At 42.8% G+C, this 25,141-nt stretch overlaps 1 protein-coding gene and 1 pseudogene across 1 annotated transcript in view; one reads left to right on the top strand and one right to left on the bottom strand.

Annotated features, from left to right (window-relative positions):
• The window catches only part of RHBDL2 (rhomboid like 2), a 56,044-nt gene that overhangs the window by 8,303 nt on the left and 22,600 nt on the right, over positions 1-25,141 (top strand). Inside the window, exons 2-3 of the mRNA XM_065884890.1 lie at positions 18,247-18,513; positions 23,021-23,169. Of these exons, the coding sequence (XP_065740962.1) occupies positions 18,268-18,513; positions 23,021-23,169 (395 nt within the window). The 5' untranslated portion in view covers positions 18,247-18,267. The remainder of the gene's footprint in view (positions 1-18,246; positions 18,514-23,020; positions 23,170-25,141) is intronic.
• LOC136130038 (protein LTO1 homolog pseudogene) lies at positions 21,822-22,900 on the bottom strand (annotated as a pseudogene).

Below are 25,141 nucleotides of genomic sequence, written 5' to 3'. Positions count from 1 at the left end.
AGGTGAGCCTAACTTAGTCCTCGGGTTCTCAGAGAATCAAATCCTTTTCCTTTCCTGGACGCCTGTCTCCATCTTGATTCCCTGTGGCAGGAATGGGAGTGGTGGGGATTCCCAGCCCTGCCTGCCAGTTCTTTTGTAGCTCCCATCTGGGAATTCTTAGGGTGTAGTCTGGGCCTGTTTGGGGAGCTGGAAGAAGAAGAGGGAGGTTAGGGAAGAGGGAAGGATGGGATGAAAATAATCAAAATAAATATGCACACTTCTTGAACACTTGTTACCTAGAGATCACGGGGCAGAGCAACACACAGGGTCTTTGGAGTCAGACACCCTCAAAGGCTCCTGTCCTAGCCTTCTCCTCACTAGCTGTATGACCTTGAGCAAGTTACTCTGGAAGCCTGAGGGGGGGGCGGGGAGGGCGTGTGCAGAGGAAAAGTGTGAGGGGAAGTACTTTTCAGTTTAAAGTAACACAAAACTCTTAGTTAAGGTGGTGTATGTGGAATTCCTCTCTCCTTCCCTTCTTCCTTCCAGTATTCTTTTAGATAAACTTCATATTTTGTAACAATTTTAGATTTACATAAAAGTTGCAGAGAGTTTGTTTACCTTTTACTCAGATACTTTTCTGAACACCTGTGCACCAGGAACTTTCTGGGCATGAGGAATACAGCAATAAAACTGTGTCTGCCTTCCGAAGATCACAGAGATTGTGAGATGGAGTGGAACTTGGAGAGCCTTGTCTGTGGTTCTCAAAGGTGCTGAGGCCTCCACTTCACTGGTATAAGTGTCAGAAATTTACTAAATCTATTAAATTAGTTTCTTCAGGACTGGGGCCCAGGAATCTGTATAAAAACAAATGTTGAAAAACAAATGCCTGAGGGGATTCTAAGGCATAGCCAGTGTGGGGAACCGCTGGTCTGGTCCAGAGTGTTCCCTGTGCAGGTGAGAGGACTGTGGCTCAGTGCTGGGAAGAGACTTGCTCCAGGTCACACAGCCAGGAAGTGGCAGAGTGAGACTGAAAAACAGATCCCCTAGTTCTGTGCTGTCCTTACACTGTGTCTCCCAGACACAGAACAAGAAGTGAGTTTAGCTTGCAACAGGAAGACCCCAGATAGAGTTTAGAAGAGTTCCTTGGCTATTCAGGTGTAGTAGTTAGGGTCTTGGTTGCAAGGGATTCTGATTCTGATTCTGGCTGATTCACCAGTAAATGAATTTTATTGAATGCCCACTGGGTAGTAAAGTTTAAAAAATCTATTTCGCTCATCGTACTCACACTTCTGGCACCAAATGTGTGGGTTTTTCACACCATGCAATTCTGACACTGGCTACCCCACAGATTAAGGGCTCAGTCCCATAAGACTGCTCCCTACTTCAGATGCCAACTGCAAGCCTGGGCTTCCGGTGCTTCCGACCAAATATGGCTATAAATTGGGGGTTTCTGTGACCTGCCCCCCGCTTGTGTTCTATAATTTGCCAGAATAGCTCACCGAACTCAGGAGAGGGCATTACCTACTATTATCAGTTTAGTATAAAGATTACAACGCAGGAGCAGCCAAATGGAAGAGGTGCATAGGGCAAGGGGAAGGGATGCAAAGCTTCCGCACCCTCTCTGGGTGCAGCACCTTGATCTGTTCTCCAACCTGGAAGCTCTCCAAACCCATTTGTTTAGGATTTTTATGGAGGTTCCATCACACAGGGATGATTGATTAAATTATTGACCACTGGTCATTAAACTCAATCTCGAGCCCTTTTCCCTATCCCACAAGTGGGGACTGAAAGTTCCAACCCTCTAATCACATGGTTGTTTCCTCTGGTAACTAGGTCCCACCCTCTAAGAATCACTTGATTAGCATAAACTCAGGTACAGTTGAAAAAAACTTACTATGAATAACAAAAGATGCTCCTCTCACCCTTATCACTCAGGAAATTCCAGGGGTTTTAGATCAGTGCCTGGAACTGGGGATGAAGACCGAATATTTATTTCTTAGTATATCATAATATCATGGTAGACTACAAAATCACTGGAAGGAAGCAAAGTTTGGGAAATAAGCAGAAACACACGGAGACCAGGCACCTACAAGTACACCAAAATCACAGAGCCAGGTAGGCAGACAGCCCCCTTGTCGCTGCTGCATGCTCGTCGCTTCAGCCTGCATCACAGACACAGATGGCATTGGATTCTGGGTGCCACACTGACTCCAATGGCAAGGCTGGATGGACACCAGAGACCGCGGCCACCGCTTTAAAGTACACTGCTGTAAGAATCTTCCCCATCCCCAGCTCCAGTCCCCCAAATTCTAAGCAAATGCAGCTGATTGTTCAAGCCTAGGTCACATACCTGAGCTCTAGCTGCCTAAGGACCTGGAAAAGTGAGTACTGAGCATTTTTAGCTTTTGTACTGGGAAGTGGTCCCTGCTGCCCACCCAGATTCAGGAGATGAGGAATTCGCCGAGAAAACTGACAAATGACCATTACATGTGTTATCAAAAGAATACAGTGGAAGTGTTATAAAACCAAACCTGGGTTGACTCGCCTACATGCTAAAGTCAATCTACTGATACGAGGTTTTGGTGAAGGAAAGTGCAGTGTTTACTGCAGGGCACCAAGCAAGGAGTCCAGGGCAGCAAGTGCTCAAAACACCTGAATTCCCCGATGAGTTTCAGCAAAGTATTTTTTTTTTTTTTTTTTTTTTTTTTTGGCAGTACGCGGGCCTCTCACTGTTGCGGCCTCTCCCATTGCGGAGCACAGGCTCCGGATGCGCAGGCTCAGCGGCCATGGCTCACGGGCCCAGCCGCTCTGCGGCATGTGGGATCTTCCCGGACCGGGGCACGAACCCGTGTCCCCTGCATCGGCAGGCGGTCTCTCAACCACTGCGCCACCAGGGAAGCCCAGCAAAGCATTTTTTAAAGGCAAGGTGAGGGAGGCGTGACCCAAGGTATGTGATCAGCTGGTATACAATTCTCTGATGGTGAGGTAACAGGGTGGTATCACAGGAGTTAACATTATCAATCCTTAGGATCCAGTAGGCCTGGGGACTATGTGGTCACGATCATCAGGTAGTTAACGTCTTCCATTTGGTTGGTGGTTTAGCATCTGCAAAACAACTCAGGAAATGTGCATCAGATACTATTATCTAGGTACTTCAGAGAGGAGCTAAAGCAGAGGATATGAGGGAGAGGTCTGTCCCGGGAAGGCCCCATAGGGTCCTGCTTGGTTATGGAAGTCATTGACTTAAAAATTTCTGGCTATAATTTATAACAATTTTGGGAGACACTATGTGGTATTGAAACTGCTAGGTGGCATTTCAGGGGGCTCTGAGGACCTCTAATCCTTTATGTGTCAGTGCATTAAGAATTCAGCGAGAGGCAAAGTGATAGATAAGAAGTGATTTATTAGAATAGGACGCTTGTGATGCTTACAATCGGGCGGGTGAGAAGGTGCCAGAAGAACTTAGTGAGCTACAGTTTTATAATCAAAGGAAAAGTGGGGAGGGGGAAAAGACCACCTTCCTCATTTTTGAGTAGACGTCACACTTCCATCATCAGCTCCTCCTCTATGTTGGGGCGGGGAGTTTTCTTGTCCCTATGTGGTCAAGCCAGGACTGTCATGGCACTATGGAAAAATTATTTCAGGTCTCAGTACAATGAGGGTCTTTTACTTTGACATGTCACCTTTCCATAAATTATTGTTTTTTTATGTGTGCAGAGAGCATGTCCTAAGGGTCGTTAACTTACTGAGCTCACTGGACAGGATGTGGGTCTCATGCCACCATTGTGTTATTGTTTGGGGGCATGTCTCATGCTTCTGTAGCATGATTTCGCTGCTAAGCAAACCTGCTTTCTTGAGTGATCATTAACTTACAAGGGTCTCCCATAATTTTTTCTTTACTTACAATCCTCTGGTGGAAATAACTATTTATCTACTTTGTCCCTTTACTCTGTCCATATCAGTATATAGTGAATGAGGGCACCTAAAAGGTCTTTGGAAAAATCCCTTGCCAATGTCGAGTCTCCTGGGTAAATCTTTTTTTTTGGCCACACCACGTGGCATGCAGGATCTTAGTTCCCCCACCAGGGACCGAACCCACGCCCCCTGCGGTGGAAGAGCAGAGTCTTAACCACTGGACTGCCAGGAGAGTCCTAAATCTTCTTATGGAAATCTCTTCTTCTACAGATTTTTTTTTTTTAAAAGGCAGATGATTGTTCTGGATAAATGAGCACAGCCTGCTCTTTCCAATCCTTGGCCAACACACTGGCTACATGACTCGTAACACGAGCAATGCTTATACCAGGTAGGGTCAGGAAGTAGGAAAGTTCTTTCCACTTTTCCTCTTCTTAAGAATAATTGGTAACTTGAAGGGAAGGTCTTTGGTTCTTGAACATCTCCATTTTTAACCAGAAGGCTATGAGTCTTTCCTACTCTTCCAACATTCTTTTTAACAATCCACCCCCAGTTGTTCCCTAAGGGTAAGATGAGAACATTTCACAGCAGGGCCACCCACTTTTGATCTGAATGTGTGTGTGTGTGTGTGTGTGTGTACGTGTGTGTACGTGTGTATTTCAACAAAGAGTTGGCAGCCACTTCCTGCAGATAAGAGGTAGGAGGTGAGGCATAATAACAAGTCAACATTAAAGAAAGCTCAAGAAACCTGCATGATCTTTGCTTAATGAGTAAGAAAGCAGAGTCAGTGTAGGAAACAATTTCACTCAATGAGTAACACTGTGATGAGAGTAACCAAGGAAATAATTTGATAGCTGTGGATGTTTTTATATCTCTGTGAGACTGTAATGTGTTGTAATCATTGCTGGCTTGTTTTTGAGGCTCTTGTGCTGTCAGACTGAGCCTCTGAAAATTCTGGTAATCTAGAAAATTCAGATATTCTATCCCAACTATGACCTATAGAACCCATGGAGTATACAGGCCACACCTACACAATTAATGACATGATCTTAGATTAGACTTGCTGTGTGAGGCCCGAGGGAGGGAAACCTTGGACCCAGGAGCAGAAGGGCTGGTGAGCAGATTTCAGCACAGTGTAAGGATGAACTACCTCAGAAGTAGAACTATCAGAAAATACAACAAGCCAATTAAAGTACGTTCAGGTTCTTTGTAATTTTTCACTACTCTGAATAGCTCTGCACTGGACATCTTTGAAAGATAGCCTTGAGTCCTCGCTCAAGTACATTTGTAGCATAGATTTCTAGGAGTAGACAGGTTCTGTTGAAAGGTATATGCGCTTCATATTTTATAGATGCTGCCCAATTGCCTTGTGAAAAGGCTGCGTGAATTTATACCTCATAAACTGCACCCATTTCCACACAGCCTTGTAAGCATGAATCAGTCTTTTTCATTGTTGCCAATCTGGTCAGTAATGTTTCCAATGTGGTGAATTGTGCTCAGAAACTCAGGTGTGGATGCAGAAGACAGACAGGAATGGCAGGGACGGGGAATGTCAGACTAGAAGCAGCACCTGTGAGCATCAAGCACAAGATGCTGGAGATGAGATGAACCAGAGAGGGGCCTCTGTCCTCAAGGAACAGGCACCCAGACAGGTACAGAAGTCAGAGTGTGACAGTGTCTGACCGAGAAGAGAGGTCAAAACAAAATGCCACCATCACTACCAACATGTTCATCTGTTTCTGGAATCTACAATAGGTAGGTCTAGATGTCAGATCCCTTTACTACACGTGCCAAGGAAGAAAGCAGACACACAGTGAGTCTTAGCTAAACTGAATGGCTCAGATACCTTTGCAGCACAGGAAACATATTTCACTAAAATATCTAAAATGATGGGCTTGAAGTCGTAACATTTCTGGAAATTTTGAAATCTGGAAAAAAGAAAAATTGCGGGGAAATGTAATCCTTGTTTCTCTAGCTCCTTTTATAGATATAAAGCTGTGTTATTCACAATGTGGATATGAAATGATCATGTATGATATTTAAATTTACAATAGGGCTTATTAACACAATGTTAATCACTCCTAATTGAACTTATTTTTTAAAGTGCCTTAATATTTGTGTTTAAGAGCTGCTGATCTTAAATCCATACTCGTTTTGCCATTTATGAGACATGAAAGAAACTATAAATTAGCATCAATATGCAAAGAAAATTAATAAAATCGTTATCTCTACAGACTTAATGTCTGACCCTGGGAAGCTGGGTGAGTGGGAGGTAAGAAGCCTTTATTTTCAGCAAAGTTACTGGGGAAAAATAAATAAAAGGGAAATTCTCTTCTTCCCTAAATTTATTAGATATAACCTATTGTAATGTGGGACCTTGCCTAATGGAATACATTTGAAAATGAATTGTGACCTGATTCCTAGTAACTTGCAGTGTGAAAATAGACCCCAGACTCAGCCCCTTCCCTTCCATCTGTCCATCCATCCACACACCCACTCATCCATCCATCCATAGCCAGTAATAACTAACAATTATGGAGTGTTTACTATGTGCCAGAAACTGTTCTAAGTGCTCTACACGCATTGTCTCAAATAATTTCCCCCATAATGCTATGAGGTAAGTGCTATCATGATCCCGACTTTAAAATGGGATCTGAAGATTTTCCAATAAATTAAACATAGAATTACCATATGACCCAGCGATTCCACTCTTAGGTATATATTCAAAAGAATTGAAAACAGGTATTCAAATAAAACCTTGTATGGGAATGTTCATAGCAGCTCTATTCACAGTAGCCAAAAGGTGGAAACGATCCAAATGCCCTTCAACAGATGAATGGATAAACAATATGGTTTTGTTAGTATATCTATCTATACAATGCAATATTATTCAGCCATAAAAAGGAATGATGTACTGATACATGCTACAACACAGATGAACCTTGAAGACTTTTCTAAGTAAAAGAAGCCAGACTCAAAAGGCCACATATTTTATGATTCCATTTATATGAAATATCTAAAATAGGTAAATCCATAGAGACAGAAAGTAAATTAGTGGGTGCCAGCGGCGGGAGGGAGGGGGCAATGGGGAGTGACTGCTTAATGGGTATGGGGGTTTTGTCTGGGGCGATGAAAAAGTTCTGGAACTACATAGTCGTGATGGTTGCACAACACTGCAAATGTATTTAACGTTACCGGATTGTACACTTTTAAATGGTTAATTTTATGTTTATTTTATCACAATTCTTAAAAAATGTAATTTGAGGCTCAGAGAATTTAAGTGACTTACTTAAGGTTACTTTACAGCGGATAGGTTGTAGAGCTGTGGTTTAATCCCAGTCATCCGGCTCTATGGCTCATGACTTTAAAAAAAAATTCCAGTGAAAAACTTTATTTTGGGCCATTTAGGAAGTTCAGATACACTGGACTGAGCTGAAAATATCAGTAGCATTGGATACCGTTGATTAAGCCCATGCTGGTGACAAACAGTATGTTCTATCTAGTCTTCACAGTGACCTTGAAAAGTTAATATTATCGTTTAGTTTGTGTGTGTTTGTGTGTGTGGTAAAATATACGTGACATAAAATTTACCCTTTTTTACCGTTCTTAAGTGTAAAATTCATGGCATTCACTGCATTTACACTGTTACCCATCTCCAGAACTTTTTCGTCTTCCCAAACTGAAACTCTGTATAGTACCGATGAAACATATAAATCCCCATTCCGCCCCCATTCTATGGCTCATAGTCCCAGGTCCAGGGCTATTGTCTGGGGTTGCACATAAAAATAAGACATGACCACTTTCCAGGTCTGTCTAGCCTGTGTACCTGCCCTCTAGTGACCTTGACACTGTCTTTCTCCACCACGTTAGAGAAGTCCAGTTGCAGGACGACAGAGTCGTTGAAGTGTGCAGAGGATCCTCTGTGACCTGTGGCTGGGGAGCGGGAGAAGGAAGCCAGGGGATGGAATATGGTTGGGATGAAAGGCAGGGATGAAGGGATTGCAACAGGAAGCTCTGTTAGGAAGGGTGAAGATGAGAATTGGGAAGATACTGCTTGTCTTCTTTCTTCCCGGATTGTTCGGAGGAGTACGTGAGAATTTGCATGAGGATGTGCTTTGAAGAGACTGGGGTGCTCTGCACGCTTCCTTAGGACTCACATCATGACTGAAGTGGACTTTTAAGGGCATAACTCAGCAGAGCAGTTTCAGTGGGGGATGCAGATGATAAGATGTTTAGTGGATACAAACTCCTCCTTCAAGACACTAGGCCACAAGGGGAGGGAAGAAATAGTACAGTGGTTGAGACTTCAGGGTCCAGCAAAGGTCTCATAGATATGACTTTGTTTTTATTATATCTTATTTTTTTTAAGTTTAAGGTGTACAGCATAATGATTTGACTTACATACATCACGAAATGATTATTACCACAGTAGGTTTAGTGAACATCTGTCATCTCATATAGACACAACATTAAAGAAATAGAAACAATTATTTTTCCTTGTGATGAGAACTCTTGGGATTTACCATCTTAACAACTTTCATTTGTAATGTACAGCAGTGTTCATTATCTTTATCATGTTGTACATTACATCCCTAGTACTGTTATCTTATAACTAGGAGTTTGTACCCTTTGACTACCTTCATCTAATTCCCCCTCCCACCCACCCCTTTGGTAGCCACAAATCTGATCTCTTTTTGTATGAGTTTGTTTTCAAAGCATAATTGACCTACAACACTGTTAGTTCCTGGGGTACAACACAGGGATTCGTTATTTCTGTACATTTCAAAATGATCACCATGAAAAGTCTAGTTGTCATCTGTCACCATACAAAGCTATTACATAATTATTGACTGTATTCCCCACACTGTACATTTCATATCTGTGACATTTATTTTGAAACTGAAAGTTTGTACCTCTTACTCTCCCACCTTTTTCTCACCTCCTCCCACCACCATCCCTCTGGCAACCACCTGTTTGTTCTCTGTATCTATGACTCTGTTTCTGTTTGGTTGTGTTTGTTCATTTGTTTTGTTTTTTACTTTACTTTTTACTTTTTATTTATTTATTTATTTATTTAGCTTGTGCTGGGTCTTAGTTGCGGCATGAGGGATCTTTAGTTGCGGCATGTGGACTCTTAGCTGTGGCATGCATGTGGGATCCAGTTCCCCAACCAGGGACTGAACCTGGGTCTGCTGCACTGGGAGCTTGGAGCCTTACCCACTGGACCACCAGGGAAGTCCCTGTTTTGATTTTTAGATTACACATATAAGTGAAATCATACAGTATTTGTCTTTCTCTGTCTGATTCCTTTCTTTTAGCATAATACCCTCTAGGTCCATCCATGTTGCTGCAAATGGCAAGATTTTTTTTTTTTTTTTTTAATGGCAAGATTTTATTCTTTTTCACGGCTGAGAAATATTCCTGTGTGTGTGTGTATGCACACACACACACACCATATCTTCTTTATCCGCTCATCTATTGATGGGCCCTTAGGTTGCTTCCATATCTTGGCTGTTGTATATGATGCTGCAATGAACATAGGGGGGCATATGTTCTAGTGTTTTCGTTCTCTTTGGATAAATGCCCAGAAGTGGAATTGCTGGTTCATATGGTAGTTCTATTTTTAATTTTTTGAGGAACCTCCATACTGTTTTCCATAGTGGCTGCACCAATTTACATTTCTACCAACAGTGCATGAGGGTTCTCTTCTCCACATTCTGGCCAACACTTGTTATGTTGACTTTTTGATAACAGCCATTCTGAAAGGTGTGAAGTGATTCGCAATTGTAGTTTTCTTGGTGGGGGGGTGGGCCCGCACCTCACTGCTTGTGGGATCTTAGTTCCCATACCAGGGCTTGAACCCTCAGCCACGTCAGTGAAAGTGTGGAGTCCTAACCACTGGACTGCCAGGAAATGTCCCTCATTGTGGTTTTGATTGCCTTTCCCTGATGGTTAGTGGTGTTGAGCATCTTTTCATGTGCCTGTTGACCATCTGTATGTCTTCTTTGGAAAAATGTCTATTCAGGTCCTCTGGCCATTTTTCTTTTCTTTTTTTTGAATTTTATTTTATTGATTTTTTTATACAGCAGGTTCTTATTAGTCATCCATTTTATACATATTAGTGTATATACGTAAATCCCAGTCTCCCAATTCATCCCACCACCACCACCACCCCCAGCCCTGCTTCACCCCCTTGGTGTCCATACGTTTGTTCTCTACATCTGTGTCTCTATTTCTGCCCTGCAAAGCGGTTCATCTGTACCATTTTTCTAGGTTCCATGTATATGCGTTAATATACGATATTTGTTTTTCTCTTTCTGACTTACTTCACTCTGTATGACAGTCTTTAGGTCCATCCACGTCTCTACAAATGACCCAATTTCGTTCCTTTTTATGGCTGAGTAATATTCCATTGCATATACGTACCACATCTTCTTTATCCATTCATCTGTTGATGGGCATTTAGGTTGCTTCCATGACCTGGCTATTGTAAATAGTGCTGAAATGAATATTGGGGTGCATGTGTCTTTTTGAATTACGGTTTTATCTGGGTATATGCCCAGTAGTGGGATTGCTGGGTCATATGGTAATTCTGTTTTTAGTTTTTTAAGGAACCTCCATACTGTTCTCCATAGTGGCTGTATCAATTTACATTCCCACCAACAGTGCAAGAGGGTTCCGTTTTCTCCACACCCTCTCCATCATTTGTTGTTTGTAGATTTTCTTATGATGCCCATTCTAACTGGTGTGAGGGGATACCTCATCATAGTTTTGATTTGTATTTCTCTAATGATTAGTGATGTTGAGCATCTTTTCATGTGTTTGTTGGCCATCTGTATGTCTTCTTTGGAGAAATGTCTATTTAGGTCTTCTGCCCATTTTTAGATTGGGTTTTTGTTTTGTAATATTGAGCTGCATGAGCTGTTTATATATTTTGGAGATTAATCCTTTGTCTGTTGATTTGTTTGCAAATATTTTCTCCCATTCTGAGGGTTGTCTTTTCAGCTTTTTTATGGTTTCCTTTGCTGTGCAAAAGCTTTTAATTTTTATTAGGTCCCATTTGTTTATATTTCCATTTCTCTAGGAGGTGGATAAAAAAGGATCTTGCTGTGATTTATGTCATAGAGTGTTCTTCCTATGTTTTCCTCTAAGAGTTTTATAGTGTCCAGTCTTACATTTAGGTCTCTAATCCATTTTGAGTTTATTTTTGTATATGGTGTTAGATAGTGTTCTAATTTCATTCTTTTACATGTAGCTGTCCAGTTTTCCCAGCACCACTTATTGAAGAGATTGTCTTTTCTCCATTGTATATCCTTGCCTCCTTTGTCACAGATTAGTTGATCATAGGTGCGTGGGTTTATCTCTGGGCTTTCTATCCTTTTCCATTGATCTATATTTCTGTTTTTGTGCCAGTACCACATTATCTTGACTACTGTAGCTTTGTAGTATAGTCTGAAGTCAGGGAGTCTGATTCCTCCAGCTCCATTTTTTCCCCTCAAGATTGCTTTGGCTATTCGGGGTCTTTTGTGTCTCCATACAAATTTTAAGATTTTTTGTTCTAGTTTTGTAAAAAATGCCATTGGTAATTTGATAGAGATTGCATTGAATCTGTAGATTTCTTTGGGTAGTATAGTCATTTTCAAAATATTGATTCTTCTAATTCAAGAACATGGTTTATCTCTCCATCTGTTTGTATCATCTTTAATTTCTTTCATCAGTGTCTTATAGTTTTCTGCATACAGGTCTTTTGTCTCCCTAGGTACGTTTATTCCTAGGTATTTTATTCTTTTTGTTGCAATGGTAAATGGGAGTGTTTCCTTAATTTCTCTTTCAAATTTTTCATCATTAGTGTATCAGAATGCAAGAGATTTCTTTGCATTAATTTTGTATCCTGCTACTTTACCAAATTCATTGATTAGCTCTAGTAGTCTTCTGGTAACATCTTTAGGATTCTCTGTGTATAGTATCATGTCATTTTCAAACAGTGACAGTTTTACTTCTTCTTTTCCAATTTGGATTCCTTTTATTTCTTTTTCTTCTCTGATTTCCGTGGCTAGGACTTCCAAAACTATGTTGAATAATAGTGGTGAGAGTGGACATCCTTGTCTTGTTCCTGATCTTAGAGGAAATGCTTTCCATTTTTCACCATTGAGAATGATGTTTGCTGTGGGTTTGTCATATATGGCCTTTCTTATGTTGAGATAGGTTCCCTCTATTTCTACTTTCTGGAGAATTTTTATCATAAATGGATGTTGACTTTTGTCAAAAGTTTTTCTGCATCTATTGAGATGATCATATGGTTTTTCTTCTTCAATTTGTTAATATGGTGTATCACACTGTTTGATTTGTGTATATTGATGAATCCTTGCATCCCTGGGATAAATCCCACTTGATCATGGTGTATGCTCCTTTTAATGTGTTGTTGGATTCTGTTTGCTAGTATTTGTTGAGGATTTTTGTATCTATATTCATGAGTGATATTGGTCTGTAATTTTCTTTTTTTGTAGTGTCTTTGTCTGCTTTTGGTATCAGGGTGATGGTGGCCTCATAGAATGAGTTTGGGAGTGTTCCTTCCTCTGCAACTTTTTGGAAGAGTTTGAGAAGGATGGTGTTAGCTCTTCTCTAAATGTTTGATAGAATTTGCCTGTGAAGCCATCTTGTCTTGGACTTTTGTTTGTTGGAAGATTTTTTCCATCACAGCTTCAATTTCATTACTTGTGATTGGTCTGTTTATATTTTCTGTTGCTTCCTGGTTCAGTCTTGGAAGGTTATACCTTTCTAAGAATTTGTCCATTTCTTCCAGGTTGTCCAGTTTAGTGGCATAGAGTTGTTTGTAGTAGTCTCTTAGGATGCTTTGTATTCCTGCGGTGTCTGTTGTAACTTCTCCGTTTTCATTTCTAATTTTATTTTTATTTTATTTTAATTTTTATTTATTTATTTATCTGCAGTACACAGGCCTCTCAACGCTGTGGCCCCTCCCGCCGCGGAGCACAGGCTCCGGACGTGCAGGCCCAGCGGCCGTGGCTCACGGGCCCAGCTGCTCCACGGCACGAGGGATCCTCCCGGACCGGCGCACGAATCCACGTCCCCCGCATCAGCAGGCAGACTCCCAACCACCGCGCCACCAGGGAAGCCTTCTAATTTTATTGATTTGAGTCTGCTCCCTCCTTTTCTTGATGAGTTTGGCTAATGGTTTATGAATTTTGTTTATCTTCTCAAAGAAACAGCTTTTAGTTTTATTGATCTTTGTTATTGTTTTCTTTGTTTTTATTTCATTTCTTTCTGCTCTGATCTTTATGATTTCTTTCCTTCTGCTAACTTTGGGTTTTGTTTGTTCTTCTTTCTCTAGTTCCTTTAGGTGTAAGGTTACATTGTTTATTTGAGATTTTTCTTGTTTCTTGAGGTAGGCTTGTATTGCTGTAAACTTCCCTCTTAGAACTGCTTTTGCTGCATCCCATAGGTTTTGGATCATCGTGTTTTCATTGTCATTTGTCTCTAGGTATTTTTGATTTCCTCTTTGATTTCTTCAGCGATCTCTTGGTTATTTAGTAACATATTGTTTAGCCTCCACATGTTTGTGTTTTTTACGTTTTTTTCCCTGTAATTGATTTCTAATCTCATAGTGTTGTGGTCAGAAAAGATGCTTGATATGATTTCAATTTTCCTAAATTTACTGAGGCTCGATTTTTGACCCAGGATGTGATCTATCCTGGAGAATGTTCCATGTGCACTTGAGAAGAAAGTGTAATCTGCTGTTTTTGGATGGAATGTCCTATAAATATCAATTAAATCTATCTGGTCTACTGTGTCATTTAAAGCTTGTGTTTCCTTATTAATTTTCTGTTTGGATGATCTGTTCACTGGTGTAAGTGAGGTGTTAAAGTCCCCCACTATTATTTTGTTACTGTCAATTTCCTCTTTTATAGCTGTTAGTAGTTGCCTTATGTATTGAGGTGCTCCTATGTTGGGTGCATATATATTTATAATTGTTATATCTTCTTCTTGGATTGGTCCCTTGATCATTATGTAGTGTCCTTCCTTGTCTCTTGTAACATTCTTTATTTTAAAGTCCATTTTATCTGACATGAATACGGCTACTCCAGCTTTCTTTTGAATTCCATTTGCATGGAATATCTTTTTCCATCCCCTCATTTTCAGTTTGTATGTGTCCCTAGGTCTGAAGTGGGTCTCTTGTAGGCAGCATATATATGGGTCTTTTTTTTGTATCCATTTAGTGAGCCTGTGTCTTTTGGTTGGTGCATTTAATCCATTCACGTTTAAGGTAATTGTCGATATGTATGTTCCTATTACCATTTTCTTAATTGTTTTGGGTTTGTTTTTGTAGGTCCTTATCTTCTCTTGTGTTTCCCACTTAGAGAAGTTCCTTTAGCATTTGTTGTAGAGCTGGTTTGGTGGTGTTGAATTCTCTTAGCTTTTGCTTGTCTGTAAAGCTTTTGATTTCTCCGTCAAATCTGAATGAGATCCTTGCTGGGTAGAGTAATCTTGGTTGTAGATTCTTCCCTTTCATCACTTTAAGTATATCATGCCACTCCCTTCAGGCTTGTAGAGTTTCTGCTGAGAAATCAGCTGTTAACCTTATGGGAGTTCCTTTGTATGTTATTTGTCATTTTTCCCTTGCTGCTTTCAATAAGTTTTCTTTGTCTTTAATTTTTGCCAGTTTGATTACTATGTGTCTCGGCATGTTTCTCCTTAGGTTTATCCTGTGTGGGACTCTCTGCACTTCCTGGACTTGGGTGGCTATTTCCTTTCCCATGTTAGGGAAGTTTTTGACTATAATCTCTTCAAATATTTTCTCTGGTCCTTTCTCTCTCTCTTCTCCTTCTGGACCCCTATAATGCAAATGTTGTTTAGTTTAATGTTGTCCCAGAGGTCTCTTAGGCTGTCTTCATTTCTTTTCATTCTTTTTTCTTTATTCTGTTCCACAGCAGTGAATTCCACCATTCTGTCTTCTAGGTCACTTATCCATTCTTCTGCCTCAGTTATTCTGCTATTGATTCCTTCTAGTGTATTTTTCATTTCAGTTATTGTATTGTTCATCTCTGTTTGTTTGATTTTTAATTCTTCTAGGTGTTTGTTCTGTAATTCTTCTAGGTCTTTGTTAAACATTTCTTGCATCTTCTCAATCTTTGCCTCCATTCTTTTTCTGAGGTCCTGGATCATCTTCACTATCATTATTCTGAATTCTTTTTCTGGAAGGTTGCCTATCTCCACTTCATTTAGTTGTTTTTCTGGGGTTTTATCTTGTTCCTTCATCTGGTACATAGTCCTCTGCCTTTTCATCTTGTCTATCTTTCTGTGAATGTGGTTTTTGTTCCACAGACTGCAGGATTGTCCTTCTTCTTGCTTCTGCTGTCTGCTCTCTGGTGGTTGAGGCTATCTAAGAGGCTTGTGAAAGCTTCCTGATGGGAGGGACTGATGGTGGGTATAGCTGGGTGTTACTCTGGTGGGCCGAACTCAGTAAAACTTTAATCTGCTTGTCTGCTGATGGGTGGGGCAGGGTTCCCTCCCTGTTGGTTGTTTGGCCTGAGGCAACCCAGCACTGGAACGTACCAGGCTCTTTGGTTGGGCTAATGGAGGACTCTGGGAGGGCTCACGCCAAGGAGTACTTCCCAGAACTTCTGCTGCCAGTGTCCTTGTCCTCATGGTGAGACACAGCCACCCGTGCCTCTGCAGGGACCCTCCAACACTAGCAGGTAGGTCTGGTTCAGTCTCCTATGGGGTCACTGCTCCTTCCCCTGGGTCCTAATATGCACCCTACTTTGTGTGTGCCCTCCAAGAGTGGCGTCTCTGTTTCCCCCAGTCCTGTCTAATTCCTGTAATCAAATCCCACTAGCTGTCAAGGTCTGATGCTCCAGGAATTCCTCCCCCCTGTTGCCAGATCCCCAGGTTGGGAAGCCTGATGTGGGGCTCAGAACCTTCACTCCATTGGGTGGACTTCTGTGGTATAATTGTTCTCCAGTTTGTGAGTCACCCACCCAGCAGTTATGGGATTTGATTTTATTGTGATTGTGCCCCTCCTACCATCTCACTGTGGCTTCTCCTTTGTCTTTGGATGTGGGGTATCTTTTTTGGTGAGTTCCAGTGTCTTCCTGTCAATGATTGTTCAGCAGTCAGTTTTGATTCCCGTGCTCTCGCAAGAGGGAGTGAGAGCATGTCCTTCTACTCTGCCATCTTGAACCAGTCTCTCCCTATGGCCGTTTTTCAATCGGCTTGTTTGTTTTCTTGATGTTGAATTGTATGAGTTCTTCGTATATTTTGGATATCAACCCCTTGTCGGATATATCATTTGAAAACATCTTTTTGCATTCAGTGGGTGGCCTTTTCCTTTGTTGATAGTTTTCTTTGCTGTGGAGAAGCTTTTTAGTTAGATGTAGTCTCGTTTGTTTATTTTTGCTTTTGTTTACCTTGCCTGGGAGACATATCCAAAAAAATATTGCGAAGACTGATATTAAATAGTAGACTGCCTGCGTTTTCTTCTAGAAGTTTTATGGTTTCAGGTCTTACATTTTAGTCTTTAGTCCATTTTGAGTTTATTTTTGTATGTGGTGTGAGGACATCTTTTCCCCATTGTATATTCTTGCCTCCTTTGTTGTAGATTAATTGCCTGTATAAGTATGAGTTCATTTCTGGGCTCTCTATTCAGTTCCATTGCTCTACGTGTCTGTTTCTGTGCCGGTACCATATTGTTTTGATTAATGTGGCTTTTTATATAGTTTGAAATCAGAGAGTGTGATACCTCCTGTTTTGTTTTTCTTTTTTAGGATTGTTTTGGCTGGATTACTTGTGAAACTAATAAAGCATAATCTTCAGACTTCTACTTGCATGGGCTCCTTCTAAAGCAGTGTATGTATGTTTATAATTTTTTTATTTTGTAATTTTAATTTTATATTATTTTTTCCAAAGAACCCCCCCTCCCTAATTGTTTAAGCTTCAGGGTACACAAAATCTGTACCTACTCCTGCATAGAGGGCAAAAATCTAGAGAAATCCTATCATGCAGATATAATCATGGTTAATTCTCCAGATGTTTTCCTGTGTAACAATATATTACTTTTTACAAAAATTGGATTGTACTCTATGTAGTATCTGGCAACATTATTTTTTTCCCTTAATATATTTGAGCCTCCCCCACCCCTTTTTTTGACCTGAAAACATTTGATTGAAAGATTTAAATAGTTCAACCAGAAGTGAAATATAACAGAACTAAACCAAAAGGAGAAGGACAGTACAGCTAGCACCATGACACAGGGAGAGGAAAGAGTATGGAGAGCAGGCCTCACTGTTATAGACATGCTGCCTCAGTAACCTATGTATCTGCTTGGTATCACCTAGCACAGCTGTAACTGTACAATTATTTGTGTAATTTTTATTGACCTCAGCCTCCTGCATGACATTTTATACACTTTGGGATAGGGATGGTGGCCTGATACAGAGTAGGTGTTCAACAGGTATCTGTTGAATAAATCCTTGAGTGTTTGGATATTGAGGATTGAGTTCAAGGGAATACTGGATGTGGAAATTAGTAGGAACTCAGCCAAGAGTGTCAGATGTCAGAGAATTGTTGGGAAGATGTGTTTTAGCAAGGGTGTTAATGTTGTATCTGGAGAACCAGTAAGGAAGGGTCTACTTAACTCCCAAGTGCTACAGAATGGGCAAGGTGGCATTTTAGAAAGGACACTGATAATTTAAAAGGAGAAGATGTGGGTTTAAATCATTTTTGAGGGGGGAATGGGAAGCGAAGTTTTTAACCTATAATGGGGCCCCTAGCATAGTACCTGATATATAGTCAATGCTCAGTAAATCATTTTTGATTCTGAATCAGAAACTAGAGATCTGTGTTTGGCCTGGGAGCAGAAGCAAGATGAAACTAAGAAGGGAAAGGAGATTATTTATTTAAGCTGGACAAAACTGAGTTCAGTTATGCAGTGAGTGTGGTTTGGGCTCTGAGATACTTCACCTCGTGGCAAAGCTACTTCTTACAGTAGTGGTTGCTTTGAGAGTCAGTGGCAGAGGGGAAGGAATTGGTATATGAAGTAGAGTTGCCATCCCAAATTTCCAGTCCATCCTTTGGATGGTGTCAATAGGTGAATCCATAAATGACTTCTGGGGAGTCCTCTCCCTCAACTGGGGAGACTCTGGTACTTTTTCACCATTACACACTGGTGACGAGGGTATGGATATTATGTATATTTGGGCACCAGATCTTCAGCTGCCTTCTATTAACACACAGGAAAGACATTGGAAACCAATGGTTGTGCCAGAGAGCCCAGGAAAGAGCCATGGCCCAAACACTATAGGGTCATCTGTTTTTCCCTGATATTCATGTCCCTTTCAGGTGGAGGGTGGACCCAGGATAATGGCTGCTGCTCATAATTTGGAAATGGAAGAGGATGTGAATCTGAATAGGGATAGAGAGATGAAAGAAATGCTGGAAGAGGAGAAAATGAGAGAGGACAGGGCAGGTAAAGATCCCTTCAGGCTTAAAAAGGTCCACAGGATTGTCTCAAAATGGATGCTTCCTGAACCAGTGCGAAGAACATATCTGGAAAGAGCTAACTGCATCCCACCCCCTGTGTTCATCATCTCCATCAGCATTGCTGAGGTAAGCATTCGGGGTGGTGGGCACTGGTGCAAGGACCTCTGGGGGGTTGCACACACACTGCGGCTTTAGATCACGTCTAGATAAGAGACTGGAAAACGTAAGAGGAGAGCTTGGCGATGGCAAGTACAGCACACACAGAACTCGACCTCACCCTCTCCAGAGTTCCCTTCCCAGGTTTTTCTTATGTTCCCAGTCACTTTTAGTGAAGGATTGAGTTTTATTTTTCAAACAACTCCCCTGCCCAGCAGTGACCACAGTTTTAGTGGTTTCGTTTCATTTTAGTTTGTGGGGACTTTAGAAATCAAATAATTTTGGGGTTGCAAATTGGTTTGATCTCATGAACCAACTTTGATTGATTGGTAAGGTCTATCAGGAGCCATATATTTAGAAGAATTATAAGTTGCCTCCAGATTTCAGTAGGAAAAAAATGGGATCCTGTAATGATGTCTACTATGGGCAGCATGTAGTGGGCTTCAGACTCTGGTCTAGTCAGCCCTTTTGTTTTCCAGAAAAGAGTGCAAGGCCTAGAGACGTGGGGCGATTTGCCCAAGGCCACATACTTAGTTATTTGGCCAGGACTGGGCTTCTCCTGAGCCTTATCTCACCCAGCTTTTTCTCCCACACCATGATGCCTCATAAAGGAATTGACAGAGGATGGCTGCCTGTGGGGTGTGACTTTAGGGCCATTAGGAAGTCCTCCTCTTAATTCCCACTGATGTTTCAACTTCCTTATCAGGGACTGTATTAGTCAGGATTCTTTAAAGAAGCAGAACCAATAGGATGTATACACCCTTACACACACACACACACATTATCTATCTATGTATCCATCATCTATCTACATACACATGTATATGGAGAGAGAGAGATTGATTTATTTTAAGGAATTGGCTCATGTAATTGTGGAGGCTTGGCAAGTTTAAAATCTACAGGGTAGGCCAGGACTGGAGACCTGGGGGTAAGACTTATAGTTGAAGGCCAAAGGCCATTTTTTAAAAAAAATTATTTTATTTATTTAATTAATTTTTTGGGTTGCGTTGGGTCTTAGTTGTGGCATGCAAGGTCTTTTTTTTTGTTGCACCTTGCGGGCTTCTCTCTAGTTGTGGCGCACGGGCTTAGTTGCCCCACGGCATGTGGGATCTTAGTTCCCCACCCAGGGATCAAACCCGCGTCCCCTGCATTGGAAGGTGGATTCTTTACCACTGGACCACCAGAGAATTTCCTAATTAAAAATTTTTAAACAAATTTGGGAATTCCCTCGCAGTCCAGTGGTTAGGACTCAACGCTTTCACTGCCAGGGCCCCGGGTTTGATCCCTGGTTGGGGAACTAAGATCCGACAAGCCATGTGGCATGGCCAAAAAAAAAAAAAAATCTTTTTTAAAGCAAATTTTTTATTTTGGAATAATTTTAGCTTTACAGAAAATTTGCAGAGATAGTACAGAGAGTTCCTGTATACCCCTCACACAATTTCTCCCATTACTAATATCTTATATTTCCATAGTACATTTGTCAAAACTAAGAAACTCATATTAGTATATTAGTATTAACTAAACTACAGGCTTAATTTGGCCTTTTCCAATTTTTCCATTAGTGTCCTCTTTCTGTCCCTCTTGTACCCTCGAACCCAGGGTATCATGCTGCATTTAATTTTCACATTCCCCCCAGTTTACTCTGATCTGTGACAGTGTCTCAGTCCTTTTTTTGTTTTTTTTTGCTTTAAAATATGCTGTTTATTTTTTCTCCAACTATAAAAATAATACATTGTCCAAACAGATAGTTTAGAAAACACAAAAATCCACCCAGGAAAATGACAACAAAAGCCCTTTCATTCCACCAGCCAGAGATGAGCGCTGCTGGTGTCTGTACAAAGGCACATCTGAGGCCGTGCGCCCGGTCCTGGGCTCCGCAGAACTGAGGTTGGGACTGCAGGCCATGAACTTACAGTGAGACACACATAAGAAAGCCAAGCACGATAAAGGCGGAGTCTTGTCCTCCAACAACTAGAAGCCGTTTCTTCCTCCTCAGCACATGGTGAGGGCCAGCGTCCAAGGCCCCGCAGAGTTCCCCCAGCAGCTGCCAGGGGAGCACAGTCTACCCAGACGCTCTGGAATGATTTTGAAATCTGGAGCAGATTCACGGCTACCCGTGTGCTAATTTCACTCATGGCTTCCAAATCTGCTCCCTGGGCCAGTAGCGGGTGGGAAGAGGGCTCTGGCCGGGATGCCCGAGGGGCCTGGACACGGGCCATCACTTGCAGAGAAATGCCCGGGAGCCACGCATCTCACGGGGGACTGGCCTGCCAGGACCTCACCACGTATAGACGATGCCTTTAAGTCCGGGCAGAAGACAGAGAACTCACACTAAAAGGAAGGCTGCAGTAAGGCTCCAAAGTTTCTGCACATAGGGCGGTGGCCTTAAAATCCCCTCCCCTTGACCATTTTTGATGCTGCAGAGCCCCATCCACCCGGGGACACAGGAAGAGCATGTCTGGGCTCCCTGGGGACAGGGCTGGCCTTTCCTCCTCTCAGCCAGACTCCCACGTCCATGGCCACAGGCGACGCCCCAGGGCTCCACGGGGCACAGCGGGGATCTGCGGGCAGGGACCCCGAGCCTGTGGGTGCGACCGCGGGTTCCAGAGCGGGCACTAGGAGATGGGGGTTGGATTCCCAACTCTGCCGCCCACTGCCCTTGGACCAGGCAGTCCATTGGGCCTCCGTTTCCTCGACTATAAAACAGGAATAATGCCTACCTCATGGGCTACTGAAGGGACTAAATAAAACATGAGAAGCAGGTCACAGCACTGGCCCATCTCAAGGGTCAATAAATGTCACAGTACCCATCACTCTTTCCCATTAACCTGCTTCGTGTCAACCCTGTGGCTCTCATTTTTTAAAAAAACTGTCCCTCTGAGCACTGACCAAAGCCCGGGGGGGTTAAATGGGAGGTTTATCCTATCCAGAGCCAACCTGAGTCTATATCCAGCCAGGCCTGCCAGGTGGTGAGAACCCATGAGCCAACGGCCTGGATCCTGGATCAGAGACAGCAGCCCGGCGAGGGCTCTGCCAGGGCTGCGTTCAGACTGGAGAGCAGACAGGACCCAACAAAGGATGGGCTTGTGCGGAGGGGCCCTGTGGGGGGCACCGAGGTGATGCAGGCAGACCTCAGGGGAAGGAAGCCCTTTCACTGGCCAAGCTGGAACCCTCCCTGCAAAACAATGAATCCCCCATCATTGTTTTGCCTTTAATCATATTTTAAACACTTAACATACGAACATCTGTTCCTCGATGCTTTGTCTGTTCGTCTGTTATCAAAATGAAAGTCCAGAACCTTCTGTGCTAATTTTAAAGTTCGGCTGAACGTTTAATAATGAACAAAGCTGCTTAAATTTCCCTCTAATTTTGTCTAAGTCTTCGTGAAGTTTATCATAAGTAGGGTCATCATAAGGGAATTTCTGAATCATTGCAATCAACGATTCTAAGACCTTCATCTATTTGCTGTCTTTCTCAGTGGAGCAACCGTGCAGGAGACATCTCCAAGCAAAAGCGAAACCTTGGTAGCACCTGATTTCAGATCCGATTTTAGCTCCATGAAATGTGCCATGCTGCCTTCCTTCAATCATACCCAAACTACTTCCTTCTTCATAGCCTTCCTGATACCCTTCCCCGTGAAACCTCTCATCCGCCATCACGATGGCGTCGAATGCGTTCTGACTCCCGGCTGTGGCGGCAGCCGTCCCGCCCCTGCCCCTGCCCTTACCCCTCACCCCTCGTAAGGGCAGACCTTACGAGGTCTGCCGCCGCAGACCCGCGAGGCTCGTGCACGGACGCACCACTCCTGGGGAGGCGAAGTCCACTTCCCGGTTTCAGTCTTTGCTTTCCATGGCTTTGATAGTCTTGAGGAGTACTGGCCGGGTATCCTGTAGAATGTCACCCAGTCTGGGATGTCTGATGTTTTTCTCGTGATTAGACTGAAGTTATGGGTTTGAGGAAGGAAGACCACAGAAGTGAAGTACCCTTCTCATCAGATCACGTCAGGTAGCAGAGGACAGGGGACATCCACACGACATCCCTGTGACGTTCACCTTCATCACTTGGCTAAGGTCATATTTGCCAGGCTTCTCCACTGCAAAGTTACTATTTTTCCCTTTCCCTCCTCTATTCTTCAGAAGCCAGCAGTGACTTAATTTCACATTAAGTTGTAAATGAACGACCAAATAGTGAGTGTGGGAAGATGAGGGCAGTGGGTATTTAAGACGGGAAAGTGGGTTCGAAAGATTCTTCTTTGCAGTTTGGTCTACAGCTGCTCCTGATCGCTGGAGGAAGTGCCCACAGTTTTATGGTCAGATATATGGCAGGGAATTGAATTCCTGTCATCTTCTGAGCACATGCTAGAGAGTGGCCCTCTTGAGAGCTAATTGTTTGAAACAGAGGTAGTGCCCGTGCGCTTTAATGGGGCCTCTCTCTGCAGAAGCTGTGGTTAACATCTGTGTCTGCCCCTCCCTGCCAGCTGGCAGTGTTTATTTACTATGCTGTGTGGAAGCCGCAGAAACAGTGGATCACCTTGGACTCCGGCATCTTGGAGAGTCCCTTTATCTACAGGCCTGAGAAGAGGGAGGAAGCCTGGAGGTTTATCTCATACATGCTGGTGCATGCTGGGTAAGGACTGACAGTTAAGTCACTGATATCAGAGGTGACTATAAGTCGTAACCCCGAGCATTTGTTCGGTGCTTTATTATTATTATTTTTTAATTTTTTATTTATTATTATTTTTTTTCTTTTGCGGTACGCGGGCCTCTCACTGTTGTGGCCTCTCCCGCCGCGGAGCACAGGCTCCGGACGCACAGGCTCAGCGGCCATGGCTCACAGGCCCAGCCGCTCCGCGGCATGTGGGATCTTTCCAGACCGGGGCACGAACCCGTGTCCCCTGCATCGTCAGGCGGACTCTCAACCACTGCGCCACCAGGGAAGCCCGGTGCTTTATTATTGATCAGGCACTTTCACATCCATAATCTTGTTTGATCTTCATTGCAACCCTAGGAGTCATGTATTACTCCTGCTGTTTCGTGTCTGAGGCTTACGGGATGTAGACTCTTGCTCCGTGTCCCACAGCTAAGTTGTAGAGTGAGGATCTCAACCCATTAGTGCTAACTCTAGGTCCAGTGTACTTTGTATTGCATTGTAACTGCCTAATATTGGTATGTATGTAGGAACATAAATGAGAAGAGAAATCGTTAACAAACCAAAAGTGTGTTCCTCAAGCTGTGTGATGTTGTTAAATGTTCCTTTGAAAATGTGAATCATCAGTGCCATCCTCCCCACCTCTGCCAAACACTTAAAAAATTAATTCCTGAGCCTTTCGATGAGTGTATAATAATGTTCATTTAGAATAATACAAGCAATAGGTGATGTGGAGCCTGCCAGTTTTGGTAGGTACAGTTTTTTTTTTAATAATTATTTATTTATTTTTGGCTGCGTTGGGTCTTTGTTGCTGCATGCAGGCTTTCTCTAGTCACGGTGAGCAGGGGCTACTTTTCGTTGTGGTGCGCGGGCTTCTCATTGCTGTGGCTTCTCTTGTTGAGGAGCATGGGCTCTAGGTGCGCGGGCTTCAGTAGTTGTGGCTCACAGGCTCAGTAGTTGTGGCTCGCGGGCTCTAGAGCGCAGGCTCAGTAGTTGTGGTGCATGGGCTTAGTTGCTCCATGGCATGTGGGATCTTCCCGAACCAGGGCTCGAACCCGTATCCCCTGCATTGGCAGACGGATTCTTAACCACTGCACCACCAGAGGAGTCCCTGCTTACAGTTTCTTAAATGCTAATAGCCTTCTGACCTTGCTCAGAATCCGTGATTCACCATGCGCACTGCAGACAGTGAGCAGCTCGCTGCTGGCCCCTCCTCTCTGGTGGACTCCTGGGGTTTCAGATGAGGCCAACTTCATGTATGCAACCTACCCAGCCCTGGACCTTGAAAGATAACTCTGGCCAGTGGCTAAATAGGGATCCATGGCAGGACACAGGGCTCAGAGGCTTGACAAGTTAGGGACAAAATCACCAATTGCCCCATTTCTGTGGATACTTCCACACTTTAGTTTTCCATTTAACAAGTATGTTCGAAGCAAATGTGGCTTCTGCACTCAAAGACTTTAAGATTATAAGGGGGAGCAGTCAGTTAAATAGTAATGCAAGGCCGTATAGTATTACAGTATACTGTAGTTATTTAACCTCTTTGTGCCTCAGTTTCCACATCTCTAAAATGGGGTAATAGTACCTACCTCATAAGGTTGCTGTGATTAAATGAGACAATGGTTTTAACAATTTTTACAGCATCTGACACATATAGTAAGGTGCTCAAAAAGAATTCGCAAGGCTGTGTAGGACATGTCACATATGGGGTTGTATAAATTAGGGATGCTTTTGGATGCAAGTGACAAGAAAATGTAACAGGGGCCTAAACAAATGTAGGTAAATCTTTTGCCCATATAAGAAGCCCATCGGTAGCTGGTTGGTTCATCTGTTTAATGAAGCCAGGACTCTTGATCCTGTGCTGACATCTCTGCTTTTCCCTTCGCCTTTCTGTCATGGTTGCAAGTTGGCTGCTGTAGCTCTGCATTCAAAGCAGGAAGGGGGAAGAGGT

Source organism: Phocoena phocoena, chromosome 1, assembly GCF_963924675.1.
Source record: "Phocoena phocoena chromosome 1, mPhoPho1.1, whole genome shotgun sequence".
Taxonomy (NCBI): domain Eukaryota; kingdom Metazoa; phylum Chordata; class Mammalia; order Artiodactyla; family Phocoenidae; genus Phocoena; species Phocoena phocoena.
The sequence above is the reverse complement of the archived record's forward strand: the minus strand, read 5'-3'. Positions and strand labels throughout refer to the sequence as shown.